The sequence below is a fragment of the Lissotriton helveticus genome, chromosome 3_1 (genome assembly GCF_964261635.1).
Source record: "Lissotriton helveticus chromosome 3_1, aLisHel1.1, whole genome shotgun sequence".
Taxonomy (NCBI): domain Eukaryota; kingdom Metazoa; phylum Chordata; class Amphibia; order Caudata; family Salamandridae; genus Lissotriton; species Lissotriton helveticus.
In genome coordinates, this window is record NC_136061.1 from 1,547,744,241 (window position 1) to 1,547,770,679 (window position 26,439).

The 26,439-nt window shown below is 46.6% G+C and overlaps 1 protein-coding gene across 1 annotated transcript in view; it reads left to right on the forward strand.

Moving 5' to 3' along the window:
- Window positions 1-22,936: 22,936 nt before the first annotated feature.
- BACE1 (beta-secretase 1) overlaps window positions 22,937-26,439 on the forward strand; it is a 117,832-nt gene continuing 114,329 nt past the window's right edge. The window contains exon 1 of the mRNA XM_078682280.1: window positions 22,937-24,471. Within this exon, the coding sequence (XP_078538406.1) occupies window positions 24,193-24,471 (279 nt within the window). The 5' untranslated portion in view covers window positions 22,937-24,192. The remainder of the gene's footprint in view (window positions 24,472-26,439) is intronic.

A 26,439-nucleotide genomic window follows, 5' to 3' on the forward strand; every position in this document is an offset into this window, starting at 1 on the left:
ATACACCACACCAGTCATCAAGTGAACATGATGTCATAGTGTACCACAAGCATGCACATGCACAATCCTGACAAGTGACAGGCCCAAAATAGGAGTACAAACCACTAGTGTGCACTCAAAACAAGTTCATGAACATGAATCGACATTGCTGCATGTGACATACTCACAAAAAAGGCACACTACACATGCAACACACATATTAATGTATCACAATGCACAAACTACTCACACACAATGTTATGCAAATAGAACAACGCACACATTGCACCTGTCAGCAGAAAGAGCCAACACAGGCCAAACACTGCATACATCCACAAGAACAATACAACAGAGGCACATACCAATCCATCACATAGCAAACTGAGCTGGACATCATGAGGATGCACACCAAGCAAGGACAAGGCAACATACACTGACAGCATTGCATGCACACCAAGCAGTGTGTGCACAACTACAAAACCAGTAGCACACATATTTGAGTGCCACACCATGAACACCCACAACACAAATCATAACAGCCCAAACATAACATCACACTCAGGAAGGGTAGCAGCATCTCAGCAAGCACACATACACATTAGCCTTCACCAACAGATGCACATCTCATGGAAATCCAGATGCAAATAACATGACTAGAGGACTGGGATGCTCAAACACATGCACTGCACATGAGCAACCATGACTGCAAACCATTAGAAGAAAATATCCTAAAACTAATTGTCAAACTGTCCTGAGTGGCTCATTGGACCTGTACACAGATCATCCTCACACAGCATAGTCTCATACTGGTAAGAGGTGGAGCGCCTCACACACTGGCACGCCATGGGGTGGAAGAAATGAGATTGAAGTGGTGTGTACTTTAGTAGTGGACACGCGAGGAGTGTATAGTCCACAAACACACAGAGGAATAACTCACAATGTGTAGGCATCAGAAGCACATATAGGGGATGGTATGACTCCACATACCACATACCATACTGGAGCCAAAAATGGGTCAAGTGACAGTAATGCATGACAAAAACTCACAAATAATGTCAGTGTGGCTCAGCAGGTCTGCACATTGAGCACAAGACACATGGCTCATCAACAAAACACAACACAGACTTGGCAGTCACACACTCTGCATCCTCACAACTGGCAAGACAACAAGTAGGTGTCCCCCAGGAGTGCAAGCACACACCAACACACTGCACGGTGTCCAACCTATGACTCCTACATGTGCCCACAATCTTAAGCACATGGCAGTCAATTTAAACAAACAGGCACTCATCACCTGGATCATACATGTGTGTATTTGGCATTGCAGGGGCACACACACATCAACTCTACTGACAATGACAGCCCATTCACACTGCATGACTACTCAAGTTCACATATTCAAATGTACCCATGTGATTATGAAGACATGCCTACACAAGATGAACACACATCAACACTGCTGTTCACACATGAAGAAAGAACCCACATATATGAGGGGCCTGGGCCACCCCGCAAGTAATCCTGTGGATAGAATTCACCTCTGTTGTGGTATTGCATCCAAACATGACATGTGTACAATTTAGCAAACCTGACCATAGAATTATGAGAATAACAGTAGATCATTTAAAACATATCAACTGCCGGTCAAAAGGAGGGTCCCAGGGGAAAATATTTTAAAGACCAAACACAGATACGTCCCCCAAGAAAAGACAGTCTGAACAACAAAGAGTAATTGTGGGACTAGACAAAATAATCCATGAAACAGTGTCTGATGAGTAACTCAATCCTGAATTAAATGATGTAACTAAATAAGATGTGATTTAAGCACAGCAGGATACTTCCATGTTTTGAAAGTACCCATCAGTTATCGTCCGGTACCGCCCTTGTCATCATCTGGGCCTCCTCACACCAAGGAAAGTATTCTTGCAGCCACTTGTAGAATATAAAGTGGGTGCCCCAGTGTGTGGAATGTTGTCAGGAAGGTGACCAAGTACTGATCACTACAAAGTAGTGCGTAAAGAAAAATAATAGTGATAATAATGACTAGTGTGTGACTAAATGTGAACTCTAAAATTGAAGAACCGGGAGAAAAAGTAATTTATTAGGTACCTCACATGTTTCCAATGTTTAAAAACCAGTGCGGAACTATAGTAGGTTTAACAGATAGCTACTATATATATCATAAGGTCAACATGTTTCTGTAGTTGATGGACCCAACATGGTGTCCGCTGCTTTCTTCAGGACCATATCTCGCTACTGCTTAAGAACAGAATAAAATCACATATATTTACTTAACATATTACAAGTGTCACCTGGACGTCCTTGAGTAAATATGAGTCCTCCTAGGTACTATTGGAGATCCAGGAAATGAGAATTACACCATCAGACAAAGACATGGACAACACAAAAGACAAATAAAGATAAATGTCAATAAGGGTAACCACATTTTTGTACATATTGGTATTGTTTACCCCAAATTATGTCAAATGTGTACATCTTGGGCTTTCAATTTAAGTCCTAATCCGCTTACCTATTAGGTAGGAGGAAAATGCTACGCCTCACCTGGCTGCGGCTCAGGTAGGTAGAGCACCGGTCTAATAAGGGTTAAAAGCACAAACATAGGGAAGGTCACATACTAATAAAAATAAACATAAGAAAGAACACATTCAGAGTTATCACCGATGTAACTGGTGACCATTAGTTTCATAAATAATGTCTGGTTTCTATTGCAAGAGATTCTCTCACATTGTGATGTTGGAACAGGGTCTCTTTGTTCTCGCTTAACGCCCTAATACAAGCAACCTCGAATAGAACTTGTCTTTATCACAACTTGCTCAGTTATCAAATGCAAGATGTTATCGCTAGTAGTGAGATAGAGCAGAGTTGATCTTCATAGGGCGATGGGTCAGGTCATTTGTATGGCGGTGTCATAGTTAGCCTGACTACTCAATCCCGACGTTCGACTTCATGTCTTCATAAAGAGTTAAATTGGGTCTTTTTTGTATTTGAAACAAGACTAAATTATCCAGTGAGCCCAAATGCGAGCCACCCGATCCCTCGCTCAGTACTTCTATCTCTAGACAGATCGGGTCCTTGCCAATGCTTACTGAACCACGATCGGTAAATGGCCCAATTTGAAAAGGGTAGGATTACGCTGAATATCTCTTATCAAAATCCCAACAATCTCGGATACGGCATAGTTATGACATAACTAGTCTCCAGCACTCACCTAACCGTCGGTACTCCAAGCGTCCCTCTGTGCCGACTTGGGGAGGTACTTGCTTGGTTGGTAGCGCCATCTTTGTAACAAAACGTCAGCACTGTCATCACGCCACGGCACATGAAGGAAAACTTGAAGTAATACGGCAAAGCATGTTGGGAAATGTAGTGCTTGCGTGAAATACAGATACCGACCAGTTTTCAAGAGGAAAGCAATTTCATAAGTAAACCTTACACATATATACACTTATGTATCTTGACTGACAGGTCCAATAGTTTGTACAAAAATGATTTAAAAGATATTCCGTAAAAACATCTTGAAGTCGAGAACTATAAAGTCCCCAAACAATAAGGCATGTAGGGAATCGTTATCCTTGCCATGACAAAACATTTTTGGCCAGAACAAGTTCAAAGTATGTACATGTGTGCATGAGAAACTGCACAGGGAATGGGCATCCAAAGTGACAAACAGCAAGGCCATTGGCCAGTCCATAGTTCTGGTGTACACTTGTGTGCATGAGAAACCGTTGGCCAGTCCATAGTTCTGGTGTGCACATGTGTGCATGAGAAAGTGCACAGCGAATGGGCATACAAAGTGACAAACAGCAAGGCCAATGGCCAGAACAAGTTCAAAGTATGTACATGTGTGCATGAGAAACTGCACAGGGAATGGGCATCCAAAGTGACAAACAGCAAGGCCATTGGCCAGTCCATAGTTCTGGTGTGTGCATGTGTGCCTGAGAAAGTGCACTGGGAATGGGCATACAAAGTGACAAACAGCAAGGGCATTGGCCAGAACAAGTTCAATGTATGTACATGTGTGCATGAGAAACTGCACAGGGAATGGGCATCCAAAGTGACAAACAGCAAGGCCATTGGCCAGTCCATAGTTCTGGTGTACACTTGTGTGCATGAGAAACCGTTGGCCAGTCCATAGTTCTGGTGTGCATGTGTGCCTGAGAAAGTGCACTGGGAATGGGCATACAAAGTGACAAACAGCAAGGGCATTGGCCAGAACAAGTTCAATGTATGTACATGTGTGCATGAGAAACTGCACAGGGAATGGGCATCCAAAGTGACAAACAGCAAGGCCATTGGCCAGTCCATAGTTCTGGTGTGTGCATGTGTGCCTGAGAAAATGCACTGGGAATGGGCATACAAAGTGACAAACAGCAAGGGCATTGGCCAGAACAAGTTCAATGTATGTACATGTGTGCATGAGAAAGTGCACAAGGAATGGGCATCCAAAGTGACAAACAGCAAGGCAATTGGCCAGTCCATAGTTCTGGTGGGCACATGTGTGCATGAGAAAGTGCACAGGGAATGGGCATCCAAAGTGACAAAAAGCAAGGCAATTAGCCAGTCCATAGTTCTGGTGTGCACATGTGTGCATGAGAAACTGCACAGGGAATGGGTAACACCATCCACTGCCAAGGGAATCTCCCCAGCTCAGGGGAGACAAATGGGCAGTCCAGGCACCGCTGTGGGAGAGATGGGGTTGGGAGGGGGACTTTGCCTCAGATTTGGCTGTCAGTTGAACTGGGAGGTGGCTGATTGTCAGGCCAGTTGGAGTACTGGACCTGGGAGAGAGAGGACCGGCTGAGGTAGAGGCATCAGTGGCTATGGGGGCCTAAGGGCTGCTTGGACCTGGTGGCATGGTGGCACGGGATGACGGTGACATGCTGCTGTGAGACACAATGTGTGAGGGTGAATGTTGAGGGTAGAGTCTCAACTTCTTGGGGATTCGATATCCAACAATGGTCTTGGCAGGAGTGGGAAGTGGGGTGGGCAAAACAGACTCGCTCTCTACCAAAGGTGTATCAGGTGCAGGTGGCTCTTCCTGTGGGGATTTGCTGGATCTGGTGGTACGCTTGTGGTGGCCTTGCCTTTTCCTCTCCATCCCCTGTTGTCCAGGTAAACCACCCACTCTGCTCTCCTGTCCCAGCTTCACAGGGGTGTGGGTGGGAGTTGATGTTGTGGGTGAATCTGCCTAAGAGAGGTGTTTGTGCTGAGTCTTTGCAAGGACCAGGTTCACAGCAGACAGGGTAACTGTTTGTTTGTCTTTGGGAGCAGATGTGGGGATGGGAATGCCCTTGGATGGGGGTGATTTCGAGGAATGTGAGGTTGAGGCCTGCTTCTTGGCCTGATGCCCCTGAGTGTCACGTGAAGGGCTTTTGCGCTCCTGTGTGCCTGTTCTGTGTTTTGGGGATGGTGTCTGTGCTCTGGGCCACTTGGAGTGCTGCTGTTGTGTGCTGCATGTGGAGGACTTGGCACCTGAGGGCTGTGACATGTGGGCACTCTCGTCAGATGGTGCCACTGGCAGGGTGTTTGCTGAAGGGACTGGAGCTGGACTGGGAGCCTGTGACTGCTCAATGGCTGCCGTCACTGTGGAGGACAAAGACGGGACAGTTCTGTGTAGCCCACCCATGTCAGAATTAATGTCCTCCATGAAGGCAACTACCTGTGCCAACGTCTTGTCATGATCCTGGAAGGTATTCAGGAGAGCAGCCTGACCCACACACAGCTGGCACAAAAGGTCCACCGCCTCCACACTGAGTCTAGCAGGGGAGACAGGGGCAGGGGCAGCGCTGCCTGGGGGGGAGGACACTCTACCCTTCCTATGGCTGCGGGCACGGACAGCATTAGTGGTAGTAGCAGGGAGGGTGGGCACTGGACGATGTGTGATAGAAATTTTCGAACTCCCTGTGCCAGCCAACATCGAGGAGTAACTGCTGGAGTCTAATGATGTTGAGGTCGGTGTTTCCGGGCGTGATTCTTCCAGGGCACTCCTGTCCCCCTCCGAGGCGCTGGTCACATCAGTGAGCTCATGTGTAGCAGTCGTGGCAGAAGCTTCACCACTGGTGTCTGTCTCCTGTCCTTCCATGCCCTCGGTAGATGCTGCAATAGACAGAGACGTAGGTTCAGTATAGTGCCATACTCACAGACATCATATGCAAGCAAAGTACAAATCCAGAAAATTATAGCCCCATGTTGCCCACCACCATGTGCAGTCTGGATGCGCAACCTTTATGCATGGAAACATGCATGGTTGACATTAATGACCCATGTGATGTTGACACAGCCAAATAGATGGCCCGTGCCTCCTTGTAACCTATCATACTAATCTCTGTATGCATACCTACGTACCTGTGGGTGAGATAGATATACATCTCAATATGTTGTCCCTGTCACATATGGAGTCACTTTAAAGGAACAATACTGACTCCCAAATGTCCTTTTGCAATGGCCCTGAGCTACTGATACCCACCATGTTTTGTTTTGAAGCACAACTACAGTTGCACATTGATGTCAGATGTGTAGTTATCGCAATTTCAATGTTAAGTACTGCACGCATCTACAAAAGCACACTTAGATGATGCACACTGCTGTTCACTGCCCAGTGATGTCTATAACACCCATAATGCAGCAGATGTCAGAAGGCCACATCTCATCTTGCAATGTCAAGGGCCATTGTATTAAACACATGAGAAAGTACATGTGGTGAAAATGCATGACAGCTGCATTCAACACAGAGGCCACTTACAAGCCATTGCATCACACTAGAAACATCACTGAGCACCGCGCACTGCACTGGCTCAGGGTTGGGAAACAAGCAGTCACTCACACCCAAAGTCACCCTTCGCAGAATACTCACCCCCAACTTGCTGCTGATGGGCCCTCAAACATCCATCCAGCTCTGGCTGTGTCACTGCCACGATGCGGGTCAACCTTCAAGTCCGAGGGAGCATCCCCAGCGTCAAATCTGCCACATTTTTGCTCAGCCGGCAGATGTCATCCCACCTCTTGTGACAGAGTGTGTGACGTCGGTTCGAGACACCCAGAGCATGCACCTTGCATGCAATGGCCCTCCATATGGCCTTACGCTGGTGGATTACAAGCTGTAGACATGGGAGAGAAGAGGAAGTTTCAGTAACACTGTTTCATGTACCACTGTTTGTCAGTACATGAGCATGAAAAAACATAGCACAACAATACATACATGTTGAGCAGAGGCCATACAGCATGACACGTAGTACATTTGCATCAAATAATCTCATAGTAACGTATACAGGTATGATGAGGGACACAGTACCTGGCCATCTCATACACATGCAGAGTGCCAGCACATAAACCAATGTGAAGAATGCCCTCATTTGTGATGCAGTATGAGAGTGAGCAATACATACAAGACATTTGAAATTATGTGTTGGGCAGACTCACTGTGTCCATCACTACACACCCCTCAATGCCCTTGGCTTGTGAATGGTCACCTGTATAATGGAGGTCACATTTAGGGCCATGATCATACATTCTCACGCTCTTCTCACAAGGTGTAGGCCTGTTTTTTGCAGTCCTCTGGCCTAAGATAGCTCATTGAGACATAGGGTGGCAAACAACACATATGTTTCACTCTGTCCATTTACTCGTGTGTCCTTGTCTAATTGGGCAGTTTCTGTGCAGGCCAGGGGGACTCACACTGAGGTTAAACGCGGGCCATCAGGACATTCACATGCATGTACAATATGAAAGGGCAAACAGTGCCTACACACGCAAGTCAGTACATATTATGAAAACAATGGATGGCTGATATCTCCAAATTACATTTATCTGATGCCTCATAGGTGAATTACTACCAAGAGTGTTACACTCAGGCATTTAAATCTTGTGCATAATGCACACATATCCATGGTGGCAATATGAAAAATGTACACACATTATTCAATACCCTCTGGACGAAATACATTTGTAATGTCACAAATGAGCATGTGAAAACCTCATGGACAATGACATCACATAGCACAGGCAATGCTTTTTCAGACTTCGACTATCCAAACCAGCAGTGTCACTGTATGGCTGCAAAAACATGCATGTCCCTTCCATCCTCATATGTAGCCATGGATCTGTGGAAATAAGGCTGCACACCCCCTTGACATGAAGTCAGCATGCTAGGCAGTGTATCACACATTTACATTACCCAGTCTTGTATATATTTTTGCTGAAGAAGGGCTGTAGAAATGTCCATGTTAAAATGCATCCTAACCCGGAATACGATCATGGGGAGCAGGGAGGCAGGGGCACCTTTATCAGATTTTATTCCTTGCGTTGCAATGCAAAGATAGCAGCCAAACCAGAAAAATCCCTAAGGACAATAACGAAGTGAAGCTCAATCACGGCTCACTTGATTGCTGATGAAAGGGATTGTTTTTTTATCGGACACCAATATATGGTGATAAACCTATCAGTGGCTCCCACAAACGTTTTTTTTTAACAAGGAATTGTACCACATAAAAAGGAAATTCCACGTCTTATTCTCAAAATCAACTATAAGAATGTTTCCCTTTTGAACCATACAAGGTGAGCGTCGATACATTTTAATAGAAAACTCTGTCCTGAAGAAGGTGGTTGCTCCTAATCTCACCGAAACGCAGCGTCAACTTTTGTGTAGTTTTCTTGCTTTTATGATCCACACAAATGTACTGGGATAATGGATTGTCTCATAATGTCTTTTTAAATGTATATTGATTTTAACCATAATGATGAATACAAATTAATTTTGTATATTTATAAAAAATGTAGTTTTTTGCATTTATGTCTCTACTACATGTACATGGTATTATGTTTTTTTTCGTAAACATTATATAGCAGAGTAATATTCGATAATTACTGTATTTTTGTGAATTTACTTAATTGGTGTAACCCCACTAGTATTACAAAGCAACACATGATCCTCATTTTTTGGTTAGGGGCTTGTTTTACTTTCTAGAAATGTCCATGTTGCCATCCTCCCCAAATACTCATGTGCAATATTTACTAGGCCATGTATGGAGCATGGTTTTAGAAAAATGAGGATGCATGCACAGGCACATACTACTGGAGAACAACATCATGTGAGCACTCTCAGCACTCTCAAACTTTCACTCTGAAACACTTACCAGTACATCTGGAGCACCATATAGCCTACCATACTGTGAAAGCACTTCGTCCACCGGGACCTCCACCTCCTCTGTGGTGAAGGGACGGGCCCTGACGTTCTCAGTTCTCGCCATCACCGGGTCCTGGAGACAAGACCAGCAGCAGCTGGGGATGAAGATTGGCAGACAGCAGTGTCTGGATGCAGTGGAAATGTGTGGCTCTCTCACAGACATATATAGCCCCTTGGGTTATTTCAGTGGTACTCAGCTGCTGCAATTGGTGTTCCAGGTCAGCTTGTTTCAAATGTAGCCAATGACCGGCACCTCGGTAACGGTGCACGCCTACCGTGATTTTCAAATGTGTACTTCACTACCGCGTTCGCGGTTCCCATTGGCTGAAAGGGCATGGGCATTGGCGGTGTCACATCGCGGGGCCCAGGCGGTCACTACCGCAATCGTGCATCTTTCAATTGTACCCAATGACCGGGCCAGCGGTAGCGGAGCACGCCTACTGCAGGTTTCAAATGTGTAATTCACTACCGCAATCGCGGTTTCCATTGGCTGAAAGGGCATGGGCATTGGCGGTGTCACACTGCAGAGCTCAGGCGGTCGCTACGGCAATCGTGCATCTTTCAATTGTACCCAATGGCCGAGCCAGCGGTAGCGGAACACAACTAGCATGGGTTTCAAATGTGTAATTCACTACCGCGATCGGGGTTCCCATTGGCCGTGCATCTTTCAATTGTACCCAATGACCAGGCCCGTGGTAGCAGAGCACACCTACAGCGGGTTTCAAATGTATAATTCACTACCACGATCGGGGTTCCAATTGGCTGAAAGGGATTGGGCATTGGCGGAGTCACAAAGCGGGGCCCAGACAAGCGCTACCACAAATGGGCATTTTTCAATGACTGGGCCCGCGGTAGCAGAGCACCCCTACCGCGGGTTTCAAATGTGTAATTCACTACCGTGATCGCGGTTCCAATTGGCTGTAAGGGCATGGGCATTGAAGGAGTCACATAGCGGGGCCCAGGCGGGGGCGCTGCCGCAAATGGGCATTTTTCAATTTGTGCCAATGAATGTGATTGCGGTGGAAGTGCACGCTTACGGGACCTATGGACACATCATTCAGTAGCAATGGCAATGGCCAGTTCTCTTCATTGAACAGTAGACACTTACAATGAATCATGCCACCAGATGACTACACATGCCATGTCAGTTCACAGGATTACATGCATTGGCATGTACTCCCTCACATGTCACATATGATATTTGTGTGCATGTCCACAGATCTGTTGTGTTACGTACTCTCAAATTTGTAAACATGTCAATGTGTGAGATGGCTAATCAACCCACAGTAATGATGGACTGACTACATAATGTGCCAATTTCACTGCGTAGATTGCTGAACTCATTTTGATAGTTGATCTTTATACACACACTGTGTTCATTGTGTTGTTAATGTGTGCTCTGTCTGACTCACGCAAGAAGGTGTGGCAGGTACAGCAGCTACATAGAAGCCAGCAGTGTTGCTGTTTCAAACATGTGCTGTGTTTACTACTCTCAGGGCTAGTGACACATGATTCTGGATTGTTCCTTTTTACATTCACATAGTCTAAATCCGTTTTGGGGGTACTCAGTATGTACATATTGAACACATGTACAACTACTTGAGATCAAGGTGTCTCTGCATGTGACTTGTGCCGTAAGCTGTTGTTTCAGTCCAGTCATTGATGCCGCTGTGTCAGTCAAGACGTAAGATGTTGGACACATCTCATAGGGGAATTGAATTGACATGGGTCCACTTTTATTTTATGTAAGAGACGACCAAATGTGTATTGTCCATTCACATTGCTGGCGGACATGGACGATAAGGACATCATACGTAAATTCCATACGGATCGACCTACCCTTTAAGACCTATGTGATCAGTTGGAGCACCATCTGAGGCCTCGCAGAACCTATCCGACTGCTTTGACACCAACATGGAAGGTGATGGTGGCCCTGCATTTCTTTGCAACTGGTTAGTTCCAGTACACGTGTCCAGCGCAGGTGGGATGTCTCAACCAATGTTCAGCACGGTGCTACATAATGTCCTGTCCGCAATGATGACATACAAGGACCGCTACATCCATTTTCCCAAAAGACATGAATTGGCAGCTGTGGAGGGTGATTTTTATGACCTTGCCCACATCCCTAATGTTGTGGGTGCCATCAACTGCACACATGTTGGCCTGGTTCCACCACAGGCATGTGAGCACATATACAGGAACAGGAACATTTCCATTCCATAAATGTACAAGTGGTATTCCAAGCGGATATGATTATCTCCCTTGTCTGCACCAAATTCCCCGGTTCTGCACATGACTCCTACATACTGTGGAACAGCATCATCCCACAATTGATGGCAAATCAGTATCCGGAGCGTGCGTGGATTGTTGGTGAGTACGCAGAGTCAAGTAGTGTGGTAGTGTACTGTATGTGTGACATGCTGTCCTCAGCTACTATTATATTACAAAATTGGTCTGTATATCTCACTCCTAGGTGACTCTGCATATCCCAACCGGCCTTGGTTGCTGAGCCCACGGAGGAATCCCGGGACCCCGGGTGAAGTACGCTATAATGATGCACATGGGAGGACACGTTGTGTGCTGGAGTTTACTTTTGGTCTTCTGAAGTCTAGATTACGGTGTCTGGACAAGAGTGGAGGTGCACTACTCTACTCTCCTCAAAAGGTGTATCAGATCGTAGTTGCATGCTGTATGCTCCACAATCTGGCCTTGCGCAAAGAGATCCCCCTGCTCCTGGACTATGATGAGCAGCAGATGCCCCCACCCTGCAAACCCACACATGTCCAGTGACGATGATAGTGGAGAGGAGGAAGGTGTTGACCTGCGTCAACAGCTCATCAACAACTACTTCCCAACCTGAGTGACATTGTACAACAGTGACATTGTCTGCTGTCTTTGATGGTGGTGACAATGCCTAGAAGACCTGTTGTTGACTCTGTGCTGATGGCTGATGTTTGTGGCACAGGTTAGTAATGGCCAGCCACATGATGTCTATGTTGATATTGATTCTCATTGTAATGTGTGCTGGTTTGTGTACCTTGATAACTAGTGTTGTGTACTGGCTGTGATGCCATCACCTGACAAGTAAATGTTGTTCTCTTGTGTCTTTCTAGGTCCCTCCAGCCTCTCAATGCCTCATCACAATCTGAGCGTATGGTATATTTGAATTCGAGTCAACATTGTACATATTGTGATGAACATGGAGCCGACATAAAGACATAGGTGTGTAAACAGTGTTTATTTACAATTAGTATTTGTGACAGACAAGTGATGTTTCACAAAATGGTGCTAATTGAATTGATGAGTTGTCAGTGATGGTAAATAAGACAATAGAGTAGTCACCACATTGATGTAGTGACACAGTCCAACAGACACCTGCCAGCAACATGGCAGTGTGGGTAAGGATAGTCAACAAAGTTAATGGCAAGGGGACAGAGGTGCCATCATGGCTGGCTCTGCGACTGGCGTTTGGATGGTGCTTTGCCACGTGGTCCTCCTGTGGTGTTTCTCGGACGGGCCCTTTTGCATTATTCAGGGGGCACTGCTGCGGGTTCAGCAGTGTCTGAGGAGTCATCCTGTTGCAGCTCACCCCTCTCTGTGGCCACAGGTGAGGTGGTGAGAGTATCATCCTGCGGACCACTAGAGGGGGGTTGAGCTATCCTTTGGGACGCAGAACACCCATGAGCTGTCCCATGAGGTCCACAATTTTGGCCCATACGCATGTCCATGGACCTCAGCAGCAGGCAGAGCTCACACACTTCTTCCAAAACCTGGCCCATCTGTCCCTGGGTCTGCTCATATGCCCCAAGGCTTCGGTCCCAGTGTCCTCTCGAATGTGTCCCCCAGTTACGCTTCCACTTGCCTTGCTGTCCCGGACCTGTGGTGTTGCCACTCGATGCACCCGCAGACTCTCCCTGCCCTCTTCTGTTTGTGTGGTGGTGGTGGGAACCACTGAGGCAGGGAGAGTGTTGCAGGCAGCAGTGGTGGAGTTGGTGGTGGTTCAGGCCACACAGGTCTTTGCAGCAGGGGTCAGCACTGTTGTTGTTGCTGAGGTGGTTGTTGTGGGGCAGTGGGGGCCTGGACATGGTGCACCCTGGCAGTCGGGATGAGCCAGGTTCTTGCTCCTCAACCAAGAAAGTAGGGAGTCTGCATCCAAGAGTCCATGTTCCGGGGGAGGGGGGGGAGACTGGCTCTGCAGGTCGGTGTTGTCATCTGCAGAAGTGGCTTGTGGATCTCCTGTTGAACAGAGGTGAAATGGTCATTGAAGTGTACCCCACAAATTTGGTGTTAGACATTTGGATGTTATATGTGATACACCACACAGTTTACATTGATATCACTTTGTATGGCTGCATGGTACTGCACATCATGACATGATGTGGAGGTACCTACATTACTTGTCCATGGTGTGACATGTAAATAGATGGAAAACAAGGAGAGAGCAAGGGAAAATAAGGAGTACATCCTTGTCCCCAATGTAATACTAGACTAAACAATGTGGACAAACCCACTGAGTAGGTGTGTAACAATCACTGATGTGGTAGGTGCCTGAACCCATTAGGTTTGTTTAAAAGACCACTCATACACCAACCTAGTTGGTGTCATGCTTCATCATTGCGGTCCCAACCGGGTGGCCGAATATCCCTGGTTGTGCTACAACGCCTGATTACAATGGAGCTGGTGTGGTGTGATTATGTGAAGTCTTGTGAATTTTTTCTAAATATCTCTGAGAATCCTTGCCTATGAAATTTATTAATGGCAACTCAGGATATGAATAAAATATGCAATGCAACTACTAGGGAGTTATTACCCTTAATTGGCTATGTGATGTGGTCTACATGTTTCAGCCCGAAAAGATGAGTAAGGTGTGCTTTCTTCAGGCCTGGATTTGTGAAAAAGGTGAGTGGCAAATGTGAAATGGCCACGTGAAATGGTGAAGTACCTACACACGTGCTAAGGTGTGTGGTCTCTGTAGGCGTACTCACAGACACTCTTTCAATGAAAAACACTAGATTTAGGTTTTGGGCAGAGATTCGAGGCTCAGGAGGGGTCTCTTCTGAAGTCCCACTTTGGTTTAGAAGAGTATCCCGATTGTAACCTGCTGTGGTCTCCCGTAGTCCCGGCCAGATACCATGTTCCACGTACAGATTGTGTGATTACAAGGACATGTCATCATCTAACGACTTTTAGCACATCAACTGTATGTGATGCGTCTTTTTGGTTTGCTCTGCATGGAAAAACGTTTCATCTGAGAAAGGACTAGCCATTGTAATCTTATGCATACCTTTGTCATGTCATGTACTTTACTTTCTTTTACCAACTGACCATGCATGTTTTGTGTTCATATGGGCCTTCATGCTCTGATACCATGACACTTAAATATATCATTTAGTGCTGTGCATGATTGGACCCTGAATGTCTTCAACATGTGACTTGGTGAGTCAAAGTTTGTTTTCAGTGACTTTTACGTACGCTTAGCTGTCTGCACACTGGAAGTGGCTTTTGGAGCTATGCCAAGTTGGGTGACATGTGAGGGCTGGTGTGGTCCTATGGCTGCATGCTTTTTGAGAGGGATGTCAGGGTGCATGCCTATCTGTTCTGTGACACAGTTGAGGGAAATTGCTGCCCCATGGTTCTGGGAGTTGGGGTGTACCATCCTGTTGAGCTTTGGGACAAGGGGGCCTGGTGTGAGCTGGAGTGCTGGCTGCCTGTACACACACCCCTCCCTGTTGAGAGGCTACCTCCCTGTGAAGTGGAGCAGAGGAAGGCAACAGGTTACACATGGCTTTTGGGTGGGGGGAATGTTCCATCCTGCTCATCTGTGGGACAAGGGTGCCAAGTGGAAGTTGTAGTGCTGGCTTCCCACCCACAAACACCCCTCCCTGTTAAGATGGCTACCTACCTGTAAGTTTGAAGAGAGCAATGCAGTGGCTGCCACATGGTTCTGGCTGGGAGTTGATGTGTTTCATCCTGCTCATCTGTGGGACAAGGGTGCCTGGTGGGAAATGTAGTGCTGGCTTCCCACCCACAAACACCCCTCCCTGTTAAGATGGCTGTCTACCTGTAAGTTTGAAGAGAGCAATGCAATGGCTGCCACGTGTTTCTGGCTGGGGGGGGGGGTGCTCCATCCTGCTCAGCTGTTGACAAGGGTGCCTAGTGGGAGTTCTAGTGCTGGATTCCCACCCACAAACACCCCTCCCTGTTAGGATGACTACCTCCCTGTGATGTGGAGCAGAGGAAGGGACTAGGTTACACATGGCTCTTGGGTGGGGCAGTGTTCCATCCTGCTCAGGGGTGGGACAAGAGAGAAAAGGATGGCTACCTACCTGTATGTTTGAAGAGACCAATGCAATGGCTGCCACATGGTTCTTGCTGGGTGGGAGTGCTCCACCTTATTCAGCTGTGGGACAAGGGTGCCTGGTGTGAGTTGTAGTGCTGGAATCCCACCTTCAAACACCCTTCCCTGTTAAGATGGCTACCTACCTGTAAGTTTGAAGAGAGCAATACAATGGCTGCCACATGGTTCTGGCTGGGGGGGGGAGTGTTCCATCCTGCTCAGCTGTGGGACAAGGGTGCCTGGTGGGAGTTGTTGTGCTGGCTGTCGGACACATTTCCCCCCTGGGAATGTTGCTAGCTACCTTTGGGGTGATTCAGAGGAAGGAAATGTTAGATCTGTGATAAATGTGTTGGGAGGAGTGTGGTGCACATGAGTGCATTTGGGCCTAGGACGTGTAGCTTTGTAGTTGTGCAAGACAGTACAAAGAAGTTTAATGGTAGGCATTTGCTGCTAGTTACCAACCTCCACTCCCCCAGGTATTCCTATGAGACTCTCTGGATGCAGTATGACAAGCACTTTTTCCTCCCATTCGGTGAATGTTAGTGGTGGAATGGGAGGGCCACCACCAGTCCTGTGAGCCAGCTCATGGTTCTTGTTGGCACGCTCTTTCACCCTGGTCTTGATGTCATGCCACCGTCTCCTGATCTCCTTCTGGGTGTTTAGGGTGGTCCCTACTGCTTTGACTTTGCTGACTATCCTTGCCCACATTTGAATTTTAGTGGCTAGTGGTGTCTGTTGGACCATGCTTCCAAACAAATGTGGTTCTACTCTGATTACCTCATCTACCATCACTGACAGCTCATTGTCAGTGAATTTGGGCATTTTCTTCTGTGCCATGGTGTGTGATGTGCAAATGTGGGAAAAGTGCAGGTGAGAAGGTGGTGGTGGTGATATGTGTGTGGTTGTGAGAGTGTGATGTGTGCAGATTTGCCTCTCCTTTGTGCTGTAGGGTTGGGCCCTTCAGTTGTGGAGTTATGCAAAGGATTCTGGTTAGGGAAGGGGCTTGTTTTATACTCAGCTATGTGGGTGGGTCAAAATGGAGTATTAATGTCAGGTGTGTTGTGTGGGTAGACCTGGGATTTGTATTTTTTACTTGCCATGGGCATGTGTCATTGGGGTGTGTTAGGTACTTTTTGAAGCTGAGCCACATTAATGGGCACACTTGGTAGCCTTGTTGTGTGGTTGCTTTTGACCGCCATTACTCGCAGGAGCGACGGCGGCGGTCAGAATACAATAGCCCTTCCGCCGGCTCTCCCATTCATCAATCGTTGCGATCCCGGCGGAAACAACTGATCGTTCAGCCGTCACCGCAATGGTAAGCTAATTTCTTGTGCGGTCAATCCGCTGGTCGTGCGGCGATTTTGGGTCTTTCCGCCGCAAATCCGACCGCTGCGGACAGATTTTCACCTGCTCCGGGCAGTCATTTCGGAGTTTCGTGTGATCCATTCGCTGCGGTCAGATTTTTCTGGCGGATCATCATAATTTGACTGCCAGTTTTCCCGCGGTACCTGCAGACTGTTTCCTGCTACCACGGCGGTCGGAATGGTTTTCCGACTGCCATCCTAATCGACCCCTAAGTGTTTGTTCCCGTTTGGTGGGAGATTTGAATATGCTCCCACAACACAGGAGCAAACACGTTTCCCTGCCCACTATAGTGCAGGCAGGGAAACTACTGAGTACTGGGGGTGGGCTCCCGGGGACACAGCAAGTGAGCAGGCCCCTAGGAGAAGGGATGCCAGAGTCCATTAAAAGCTCAGGGAAGGGGGCCACGTAGCCCCCCTCCTTTAATTAAAGAGCTAACCCAGGGAGATGGGGTCCCCAGGGCCTTTTCAAGGCTCTTTGAGGGGGGTCACAAGGCCCCCTCCCCTTGTTAAATACATTGGGACCCTGGGGATGGATCCCTGAGGCTGAATATGGCTTGAGGAGGGGGCCACACATCACCCTCCCAGTAAATATACCCAGCCCGTGCTTGCCTGCTTGCAAATGAAGTGCCATGAGTAGCACAGAGCAAGTTAGAGGTCACAGCTGGGACCCCTGACTACCCCAAAATGACGTCCATGCGCTCCTGCAAGACTCTCGAGAGACTCTCACAGAGCCAAGCATCCAGAAATACAAATATTTTTAAACTTTAATTTCTCAAAAACTATTGAACAATTTACAGCAAATCACAAAAAGCATAATCTGCAGACCACGATCTAGTTTCTCGCCAAATTTGGTGTAATTCTGTTCAGCAGTCTTTCGGTAGCCCTTCTAAAAGAAGTCTATGGAAAATGCATGGGATTTTGCGTTACGGGACCCCCCCCCTCTTTTTCTTGTCCCCTGCTTGATGGATCATCCAAAACGTTTCACACCTAGCAAAAAATAGCACTTTTTTTGGATAGTTTTGTGGTGGTTCATCAAATGGTGCCAAATGTATTAGCAACACAAAAAATGCATTTCCTATTGAATCGCTGATCGTACTATAACTACCCTCTGGAGACTGCCAAGTATATATATAGTAATGGATTCTAATGGAGTCCAGTGTCTGTAAAGGGTAAACAGTGTCCTACAGACAAGCCAGCTAGCACCCCCTTCAAGGTTTATCATTTTCTATTTTCACTGTAGTTTTTATGTCTATTACTCCTGGCTGAATGGCCAGCAACGCCTATCAGACACGGAAGAACAAACCAAATACAATTATGGAATTCAGAATAAATTTCTGCAACTTTTGCACATTTCTTGCATTTCTTAAAAGGACTGCAGGTTCTGCACCGCTTACTATGGAAACAGAGACACCTTTCTAAGATTGTGGGGAGTGATAAAGGATTTCCCGTCACACGTATATAAAGCTGCTGGTCGTGCACAGATGAGAGAGAGCTTTAATGCAAGCTATTCAGCGGTGACTATCACATTAAACCTGATCTGGATATTTTGAACCTTTGGGAGTGTTTGTCTTCAATCTTACTGTGCAGCACCGACATGTTGTCCAGTAAGAGTTTTGTGAGGCTGAACTCACTCCTCCTCAACCTGCAGGATTCAGATCCTGCAAAAAGAACAGTTGATGGTCAGAATACTGAACAATGTCATACATTCACCCCAGTACAGAGATATGGTCCTAAATCTATTTGTTTTGCTCCCCATGCCAGTTTATACCCAGCCATATGCAAATCAGTCTTGACCCTGCGGCCAATGGGAACAGTCCAGCCCGAACTGCCAGGCCAGGTCCTCCCTGGACCGGAAACAAGCATCCCGGTACTGTCTTCAACTGAGAAGATGTGTCTACTGTGAAGCACATTAAGGTCAGGCACCGACATGTAGTCCAGTGAGAGTTGTGTGATGCTGAACTTACTCCTCCTCAACCTGCAGGATTCAGATCCTGAGCACATCCCACCTGGGGTGTCCAAAGGCAGTCTCTGGGAAGACCAGAATTGGACCTCCAACTTATTGAACATCATCATCGCTTGGTAAGTCTTTCGATTGGCTATTGAGTTTATTAGTATTTAAGTTACTGGAAGGGTACCTCCAATTTAGAAAGGAGACATGTTTATGTCTATTTGAAAAAGGGACCGACTTCCGGCGCAAGTAATTTCCAGCTCCTTTATATGCTAAGGCCCCCCCCCCCTCTAAGCTGTTTAGGCGCCCCTCACAGCTTGACCTATCTGTTAGCTGAGCTGTGTTCCGAGGCCTGTGCTGCTGTTATTCCGAGATATAAATGCCAGATCCAACGCAGAGTTGATTGCCCATCAGACAGGGCTTTAAGTGGGATGAAACAACTGGGGGGTCTTTCAAAGGGGCGTGGTCGATATAATTAAGGGCGTGACTTAAAAACATGTTAGCTAAAAATCTTTGATGAGCATAGCGTGCCGCCCAACTGGTATTTTGCTGCTTCTTTCATTGCATCCAGAGATCTAATACAAGAATTGACATTACATCTAGATAGAACAAGTCAGGTCTATTGAATTTGTCAATGGTTATTAGTCGCATAAGATATATAAGCAGCAACTATGGCTTCTTGTATATAATATTGAAAATGCTTCCGTTCTGAAATGACGAGACTGTGCAACTAAAACGAGTCTTCTTGAAGTTATATCAGGGGCAGTGAGAGTAGTACAGCTGAAGAGTTAAGAGTTATTTTTAGCACTTATGGTGAGGGTAAAAACGGAGAGCCCGGTAGGGACCCGTCTCAGCACTCGCTTTTTAGAACTGCCGGTACTGAGCACTGGTAGGACCCGGCCCACTTAAAGCCCTGCCTTCAAGGATACATCACAGACGTGTTTATGTTCTGTGTCTTTATCATATCTTCCTCAGCAACTTCGTATTTTCCCTCGCACAGCCCCCTACTAATCAATCTCAATTAAGAGGTTATTGCATCAATCAGAGTCCCTGATTACCCAAGTGAGGCTTTGATTCTTGATAGGACTGCTATTGGTCCACAGCTCGTTTTCATGCGTTGCCAACCTAATCTGCATCTAATGGCCTCCAGGCCAGTTAAAGTCAATCTAAATCGTATGCTTTGGTAAGTCACGTTCCAAAGGCAACTGGCACCTGGTCAGCGAGCAGCTGGGGTCATTTTCATCCTATCACGATTTGGGAATTATACATGCGAGAAACTTTATTTGGGGCTGCTGTAGGATCGCAGGAAGAGATCACTGTATAACACTAGAAAAGTGTGGTGTGGTTTTGTAGAGATATGTCCCCTTGTATAGAGGATTTGCATTACACCCCCTCATAAAGGCTTTTCGCGTTAATGCTCCTACAATCCTCATATGTGGCTGTCCTATATGGTTTCCTGTAACCAGATTGCTTATTGATTGCTTACAAAAGCACCATCTGGTCTAGATGTCTCGGCCTACGTGGCTCCACTTCATGTGATGACATTAAGGTTGAGGCCACCCAGACATCAGGGCGACCCATTGCTCTAAAGATGACCCTAAATCGGTATTTCGGCCATGCTCGGGCACTTACCAAACCCCTTTCTGTCTGGTAATGACAATCTTCCCGATGGCAGACAAATTATATCACAGATGCATATTCGCTTGAGACATGTTGCTGCTCAGGTTATTTCGCACAATCAATCATTTTCGAGACACTTTTGTTTACTTACTCATTTTTCTAAAGCGCCAAGATTGTTAGAGCGCTTTATATTTGAGTACATTAGGCTACAGGTAATACAACAACTTGAGCTGCAGGGAACAAAAGACTTTCCAACAGCAGGTCGGCGACCAATACCGGCACTGTTATACGCCGACGATGCGGTGATCCTCGCCCGAACTCCAATACAGTTACAAAGAGCTTTAAATAATTACTGCACTTTCATGACCAATCTCAATCTGAAAGTTAACATAAAGAAAACCTTTGTGATGCACGCCGGTAGCAAGGGGAAAAGAGTGAAAACAATCTTTGCGGACAATCTACCGCTTGAAACAACAAAAACCTACGCATATCTTGGCATCACAATTGACGAGGAGTTCAAATGGAAAGACGCAATTAACTCCCGTAAGCTATCGCTCTCACGAACGGTGGGCGCTCTAAAAGCTTTCTCCCTTCGCCTAGGAAAAAAAACCCTGGCAGAGATGTTAAAGATCTATAACGCGAAATGCATTAGCACGGCGATCTTCGGAGCAGGAGTCTGGGGAACAGCAAACGCTGAACAAATTCAAAAAATCGAAAATGCTTTTTTCAAATTTTTATTAGCAGTCCCTAAAAGCACGACCACCTTCGGGTGCCACCTAGAACTTGGAGCGGAACATATTTCCGATCTTATCAAGATTCAACCCATAATGTTATGGCGCAGAATATGGGCTAGGGATGAATGCACACTTACCAGAGAAATCATCCAGGATTGCATGAACCTAGAGCATATGGAAAAGATAAAGTGGCTACACTATGTAAAAACTTTCCTCACAGATATCGGCCTTCCGAGGTTTTTTAACGATCCACAGTCAGTAACAGACATAGCAAAAAAAGAGCTAAAAAAGATTTGTCTGTCTCACCTAAACCAACTAAGACTGATGACAGAAATAGGTAAGCCATCAGTACAACACTGCCTCATGATACAAACTGTACCATCCATTCAATCATATTTGCAGTACGATCTGACTCAATTTGAAAAGTTACTGCTCACCCGCTTCAGGTTCAATCTTTTCCACATCATGGTTTCATTTCCCACTCAGAACAATTGGTCACATAATACTACAGCGTGCCCCTGCGACCTTAATTCTCCTCAGTCCACTATCCACGTTCTTTTCTTCTGTACTTTTTATTCACCATTTCGTAAGAGATGGATTTTACCAATTCTAAAAGCAATGAACATTAGAAGATGTCGTCCAGCATTTCTGGCACTGCAGTTCTTGGAGAATCCCCTAGTCGCTAAATCTGTGGCTCACTATCTTAGAATGTGCCTCAAACACCGCATGAATTTATGAGTAATCTGAGTACCTGTCCTAACACGGTCCCTAGCGAATACACTGTACAGCACAAGAGTCCTCAATTACATCTATTCATTAACTTTTAACTTCTTCATTTTAACTTTGGTGTTTTTTACTGTGTAAATTTGTACTTTTGTGGCTTTCACACTGAAAACCGAATAAAGATATTTTGAATTTGAATTTGAATTTGAACTTGATCTGTATTTTTCTGCAGGTGCCTGGGTAATTGTTGACCAAAACTAGTAAACCGATACAATAGGTTACTATCAAAAATGTGACGCCAATAAGAGAAATAGGCACGTGAAGAATTAAAAAATAGAAGAGACCACAGTTAGGCAGAGCAAAGATAAAAGGATGATATAATTCAAATAAATTAGCATGTATGCGTCATACACTCCTAATTAAAATCCAGGTCTCTGGTGGCCTGCAAGTAGTGTTAACATTGATCTGTACCAGGGGTGAGTGGCAGATGGTCAGTGTAGTATGTACAACCCAGTGAAAGACAAAAGATAGGACTACGCTAAGATTATAGATGGTGTAGTGAAAAGGCTGGACTAATCCAGAAACAATGATACAATGTACTATTACCCTGTTAAACTCTGAGCACGTTCCGCAAGAAGTCTTGTTTCTACAAAAGCGTCCCTCAATTTATTTCCTGGAATTCAAATAATTCCCATTTCTTTCTGCTACAGGAGTCGTAATGGTCGAAAAACTTTGATTTGTTTCGTTACAAGATCTGCATATTTGTGTAAAGGTTAGTTGCTTTTTGTGTGTGTTTGTAGATGTTTCACAGAAAAGTGTTACTATTTTAAAGTTTTGCTGGCACACCAAAATGAAAATCAAATAATAATAAAAATAAACAAATTGGCATGGGTGTATTAAAGGGATACCGCGACAGCGACTGATGCACAGACCTAGTCCGGCCAGCGGATGGTGCCAGAGACCGTGCTATGTTGCTGATTCCGGAGCAGAGAGAGGAGACTACAGCTCCCAGGCGCCCCCAGGAAGTGAGGCAGCTCTGGAGGACCAGCAGGCCTTTCCGCCAGGGCCGGGGATGGGAGGCATCAGGGGGATGTAGGACTGAGGGCCGGAGAGTACCGGGCAATGCAGTGGGCTGCGAGCAGGTGAGCACCCGAGGCTGAGCAAGAAGGGTGGATGAGTCTGGAGCAGGGAGGAGCCTTGCACTGGGAGAGCAGAGCCTGGTGGAGCCTGGGAGGGATACATCTTACCCCAGGAGTGCAGAGACTCGCGCGGGCAGGACAGCGCCCGGGGGCAGAGGGTGAGTCCCGAGCCCAGCCTGAATCGAGGAGGACCGGGGTTAGGGGCAGTAATGGCACCGGCGGAGGAGGGGACGGCCGGGGCTAGGGTCGGGAGGAGGCATCGCGGTGATGGAGTCGGGTCCAGCTGAGGAAGGAGGGGTGAGGCTGGCGGAGAACAGGCGCGGCCGCCAGAAGTGACTGCACCGGTGCAGGGAACTGTCCAGGGTCGGAGCCGGGTCCCGGCTGTGGAGAGCTGTACCTGTTTTCTGCAGAGCTGTGCCTGACGCTGTGAAGGGAGGCCCTGGCATTGGAAGAGAGGGGGTCTTGGATTGAGAGAACGGCCTGGCAGTGGGGGAGTCGGGCTCAGTAGTGGGGGCAGAGAGGCCTGGGCATTTGTTGAGCAGGGCCTGGTGCTGGCAGAGCAGAGACTGGGGGAATCACCGTGGTAGCGAGCTGGTTAGTACCACGGCCTGGTGTTGGGTGGACAGGGCCTAGTACTGATCGAGTGCTCTCCATACATTCCCGGTCCAGCCTGGGATCTGGTGGGAGCCAGAATCTGACGCTTGGCCCGAGGGCAGGCCAGAACAGGAGGACGAAGCTAGCACCCACCAGACCACAGGGGAGTCTGGATCGTGCGCACGCCACTGGTTTAAGTCTGTAAGGGGCTTGGTAAAGAAATGCCAGAGCAGTGCTTGTTTGGGCGACAGAAGTGAGTGGGAGGTGCACAGCTCAAAGGATTTGGTTGTCACGAAACTTGTCATTGAGAGACCACTTTAGAGCCCAGAGATCATTGGTGCCCTGCTGCCAGTCAGAGGGGGGTGCTCAAATGTTGCCCACAGGGATAAGGACATCATTCTCGACTGCCCAGAGGGCCCAGGGCAGAGGCAGCTGGCCCAAGGTCCATTGAGACCAAGTAAACCCAGGATTCTGGCCCCCAGGTTGAGGTGGGTAGAGATCTGTAGACTATTTCCGTGTAAACCCCTCGGCGAGGGCCCACCCTGATCTTAGATGGAACCAGGCCCGCACCCCACCACTCCCCCGCCCTGCCTGCTGCTACTGCTGCTGCTGACCGGGGCGCTGCTGGGGGCCAGCAGTGCACAGCCCGGCATTCGAGTGCTCCTGAGGAACGGGCCAGGCCCTGAGAGCCCCCAGGGGCACAGGATCCCCCGCGCAGCTGAGGACCAGTCGAGGCGAGGAGTGAACTTCATGGATATGATTGACAACCTGCGGGGCAAATCCGGACAGGGCTACTACGTGGAGATGACCGTGGGGACCCCGCCCCAGAAGGTGAGTTTATCAGCTGCCATTGGTCCCATCCTGAGACCCCCTTCTATATGCCCCTTCAATGTGTCACTGTTACACATTTCCACTGCCCCTCAGTTAGAGTGGCCCATTGTGCCACACACTGCCCCACTGTTCCACAAACTGTCTCACAACTATACTCTTTCCTTGTGCCACACTTCCCCCACTGTGTCACCCAACAAACAGCCTGTTGCACACCCCCTCTCACACACCATCTCACTGTCCCACACACTGGCCACCTGTTGCACATGCCGTCCACCTAATGCGCACACTGCTCCATTTTTCCACACACCTTTCCAGTATTTCACACAGAGACCTTAAGCCTTCTCCATTGTTACACACACAGTCCGGCTGTTTGGCGGAGTTAGTCTAGCACACAGCCCCACTGTCTCAAACACCGTCTCTCCCACATCCCGCCACCCCGTTCCACAGACCTACGCCCATCCCACTACCCTGCTCCATACCTCACAATTCCACGCACACTGTCCAGCACTGCTTCTCACTTGCTATTCCACTGGTCACTCCTTGCCCTGCCCAACGTCCCGTGTTCTGAACACTGTACTATTACTGCACTCCCACTATGTACAGCTGCCCCTAGACGCCATTTGCCACATGCACCATCTCAATGTTCCACGCAGCGTGTCACTACTTGGTGACCCGTGTTAATTATATGTACGTGACCTCCCTACAACATGTCTGTGTTGTGGGTGTCACCCAGTCACACACCAGCTGGTGTGTGACTGGGACTCGTATATTGTATTGTATTGTAATTGTATTTATATAGCGCCTACTACCCCTGACGAGACGTCAAAGCACTTTTTCAGCAAGTAGCACGATACTCCGGAACCCATAAACTATTAGTGGTGAATTAGCATAGTGAAATGTGAAAGTAATTTGAGCGGTAGATATGTTAGTCTGTTATTTGGATTTAGAAGAATAGTTGAGGGATAGAAGAGGAAAACATTTTTTGCATTTATATAGTGCTTGCTACCCTGTTGAGGTGTTGAAGCGCCTTTCCGATGAGTAGCACACAATTCCAGAACCCATAAAGGATTAGTGGTGAATTAGTATATTGAAATATGAAATTGATTTGAGTGGTGGACATGTTAGTCTGTTATTTGGATTGAAAAGGATAGTGGTGTGATAGAAGAAGGAAGGATTTGGAAATCTTTTAATGTTTATTTTGGAGCGCGTATCAGTAGGTGGAAGCTTGGAATGAGTAAAAAATTGAGGTGGAGGGGAAGAGTCAGAGGGTGGGGTTTAGAAAGGCTTGTTTTGGGTGACCGTAATCGTAAAAGAGGTATGAGATGATGCAAGGATGGGTAGAGTAGGGAAGAGTCCAGAAAGGGTTATTTTGGGGATCATAGTAATGGTATAGGGTTTGGGATGAATGAGAGAGTGGAGGTAGAGGATATATTGCTAGAGATATAGGGTATGAAATAGTGTAGTGCATTGGAAAGAGTAGTAGAAAGAGGTTTGAGATGAGATGGAGAGTTGAGGGAGAGGATATATTGAGAGTGGTGTAGGGTGAGGAATAGGGTAGTGCATTGGATATGCTGAATTAGAAGAAAAGTAATAAATATATAGATCCATAAGTACATGGAAGTTATATCGATGCATAAACAAATGTAGTATATGTAGATTAAAAATGCATCACATAAACTCCGGCTTTCAAGTGGTTTGTACTTTAAATTCATTTTATTTATTTTTATATATATTTTTTGTAATTCAATAGTGAAGCAATTGTAGATAAATAGTTATGATAAAATATTTATTTATGCAGTCACTTATATACATGTTAAAAACATAGAATAATGCAACTATCAGTAATATGTACATTTGTTAAGCAAAACTAATGGATATTTATATTTTTTTAAAACATAATTCTACATGTTTATACAAAGCAATACACATATCTAGAGTACAAAGAATCTAGAGTACAAAGAAATGCTT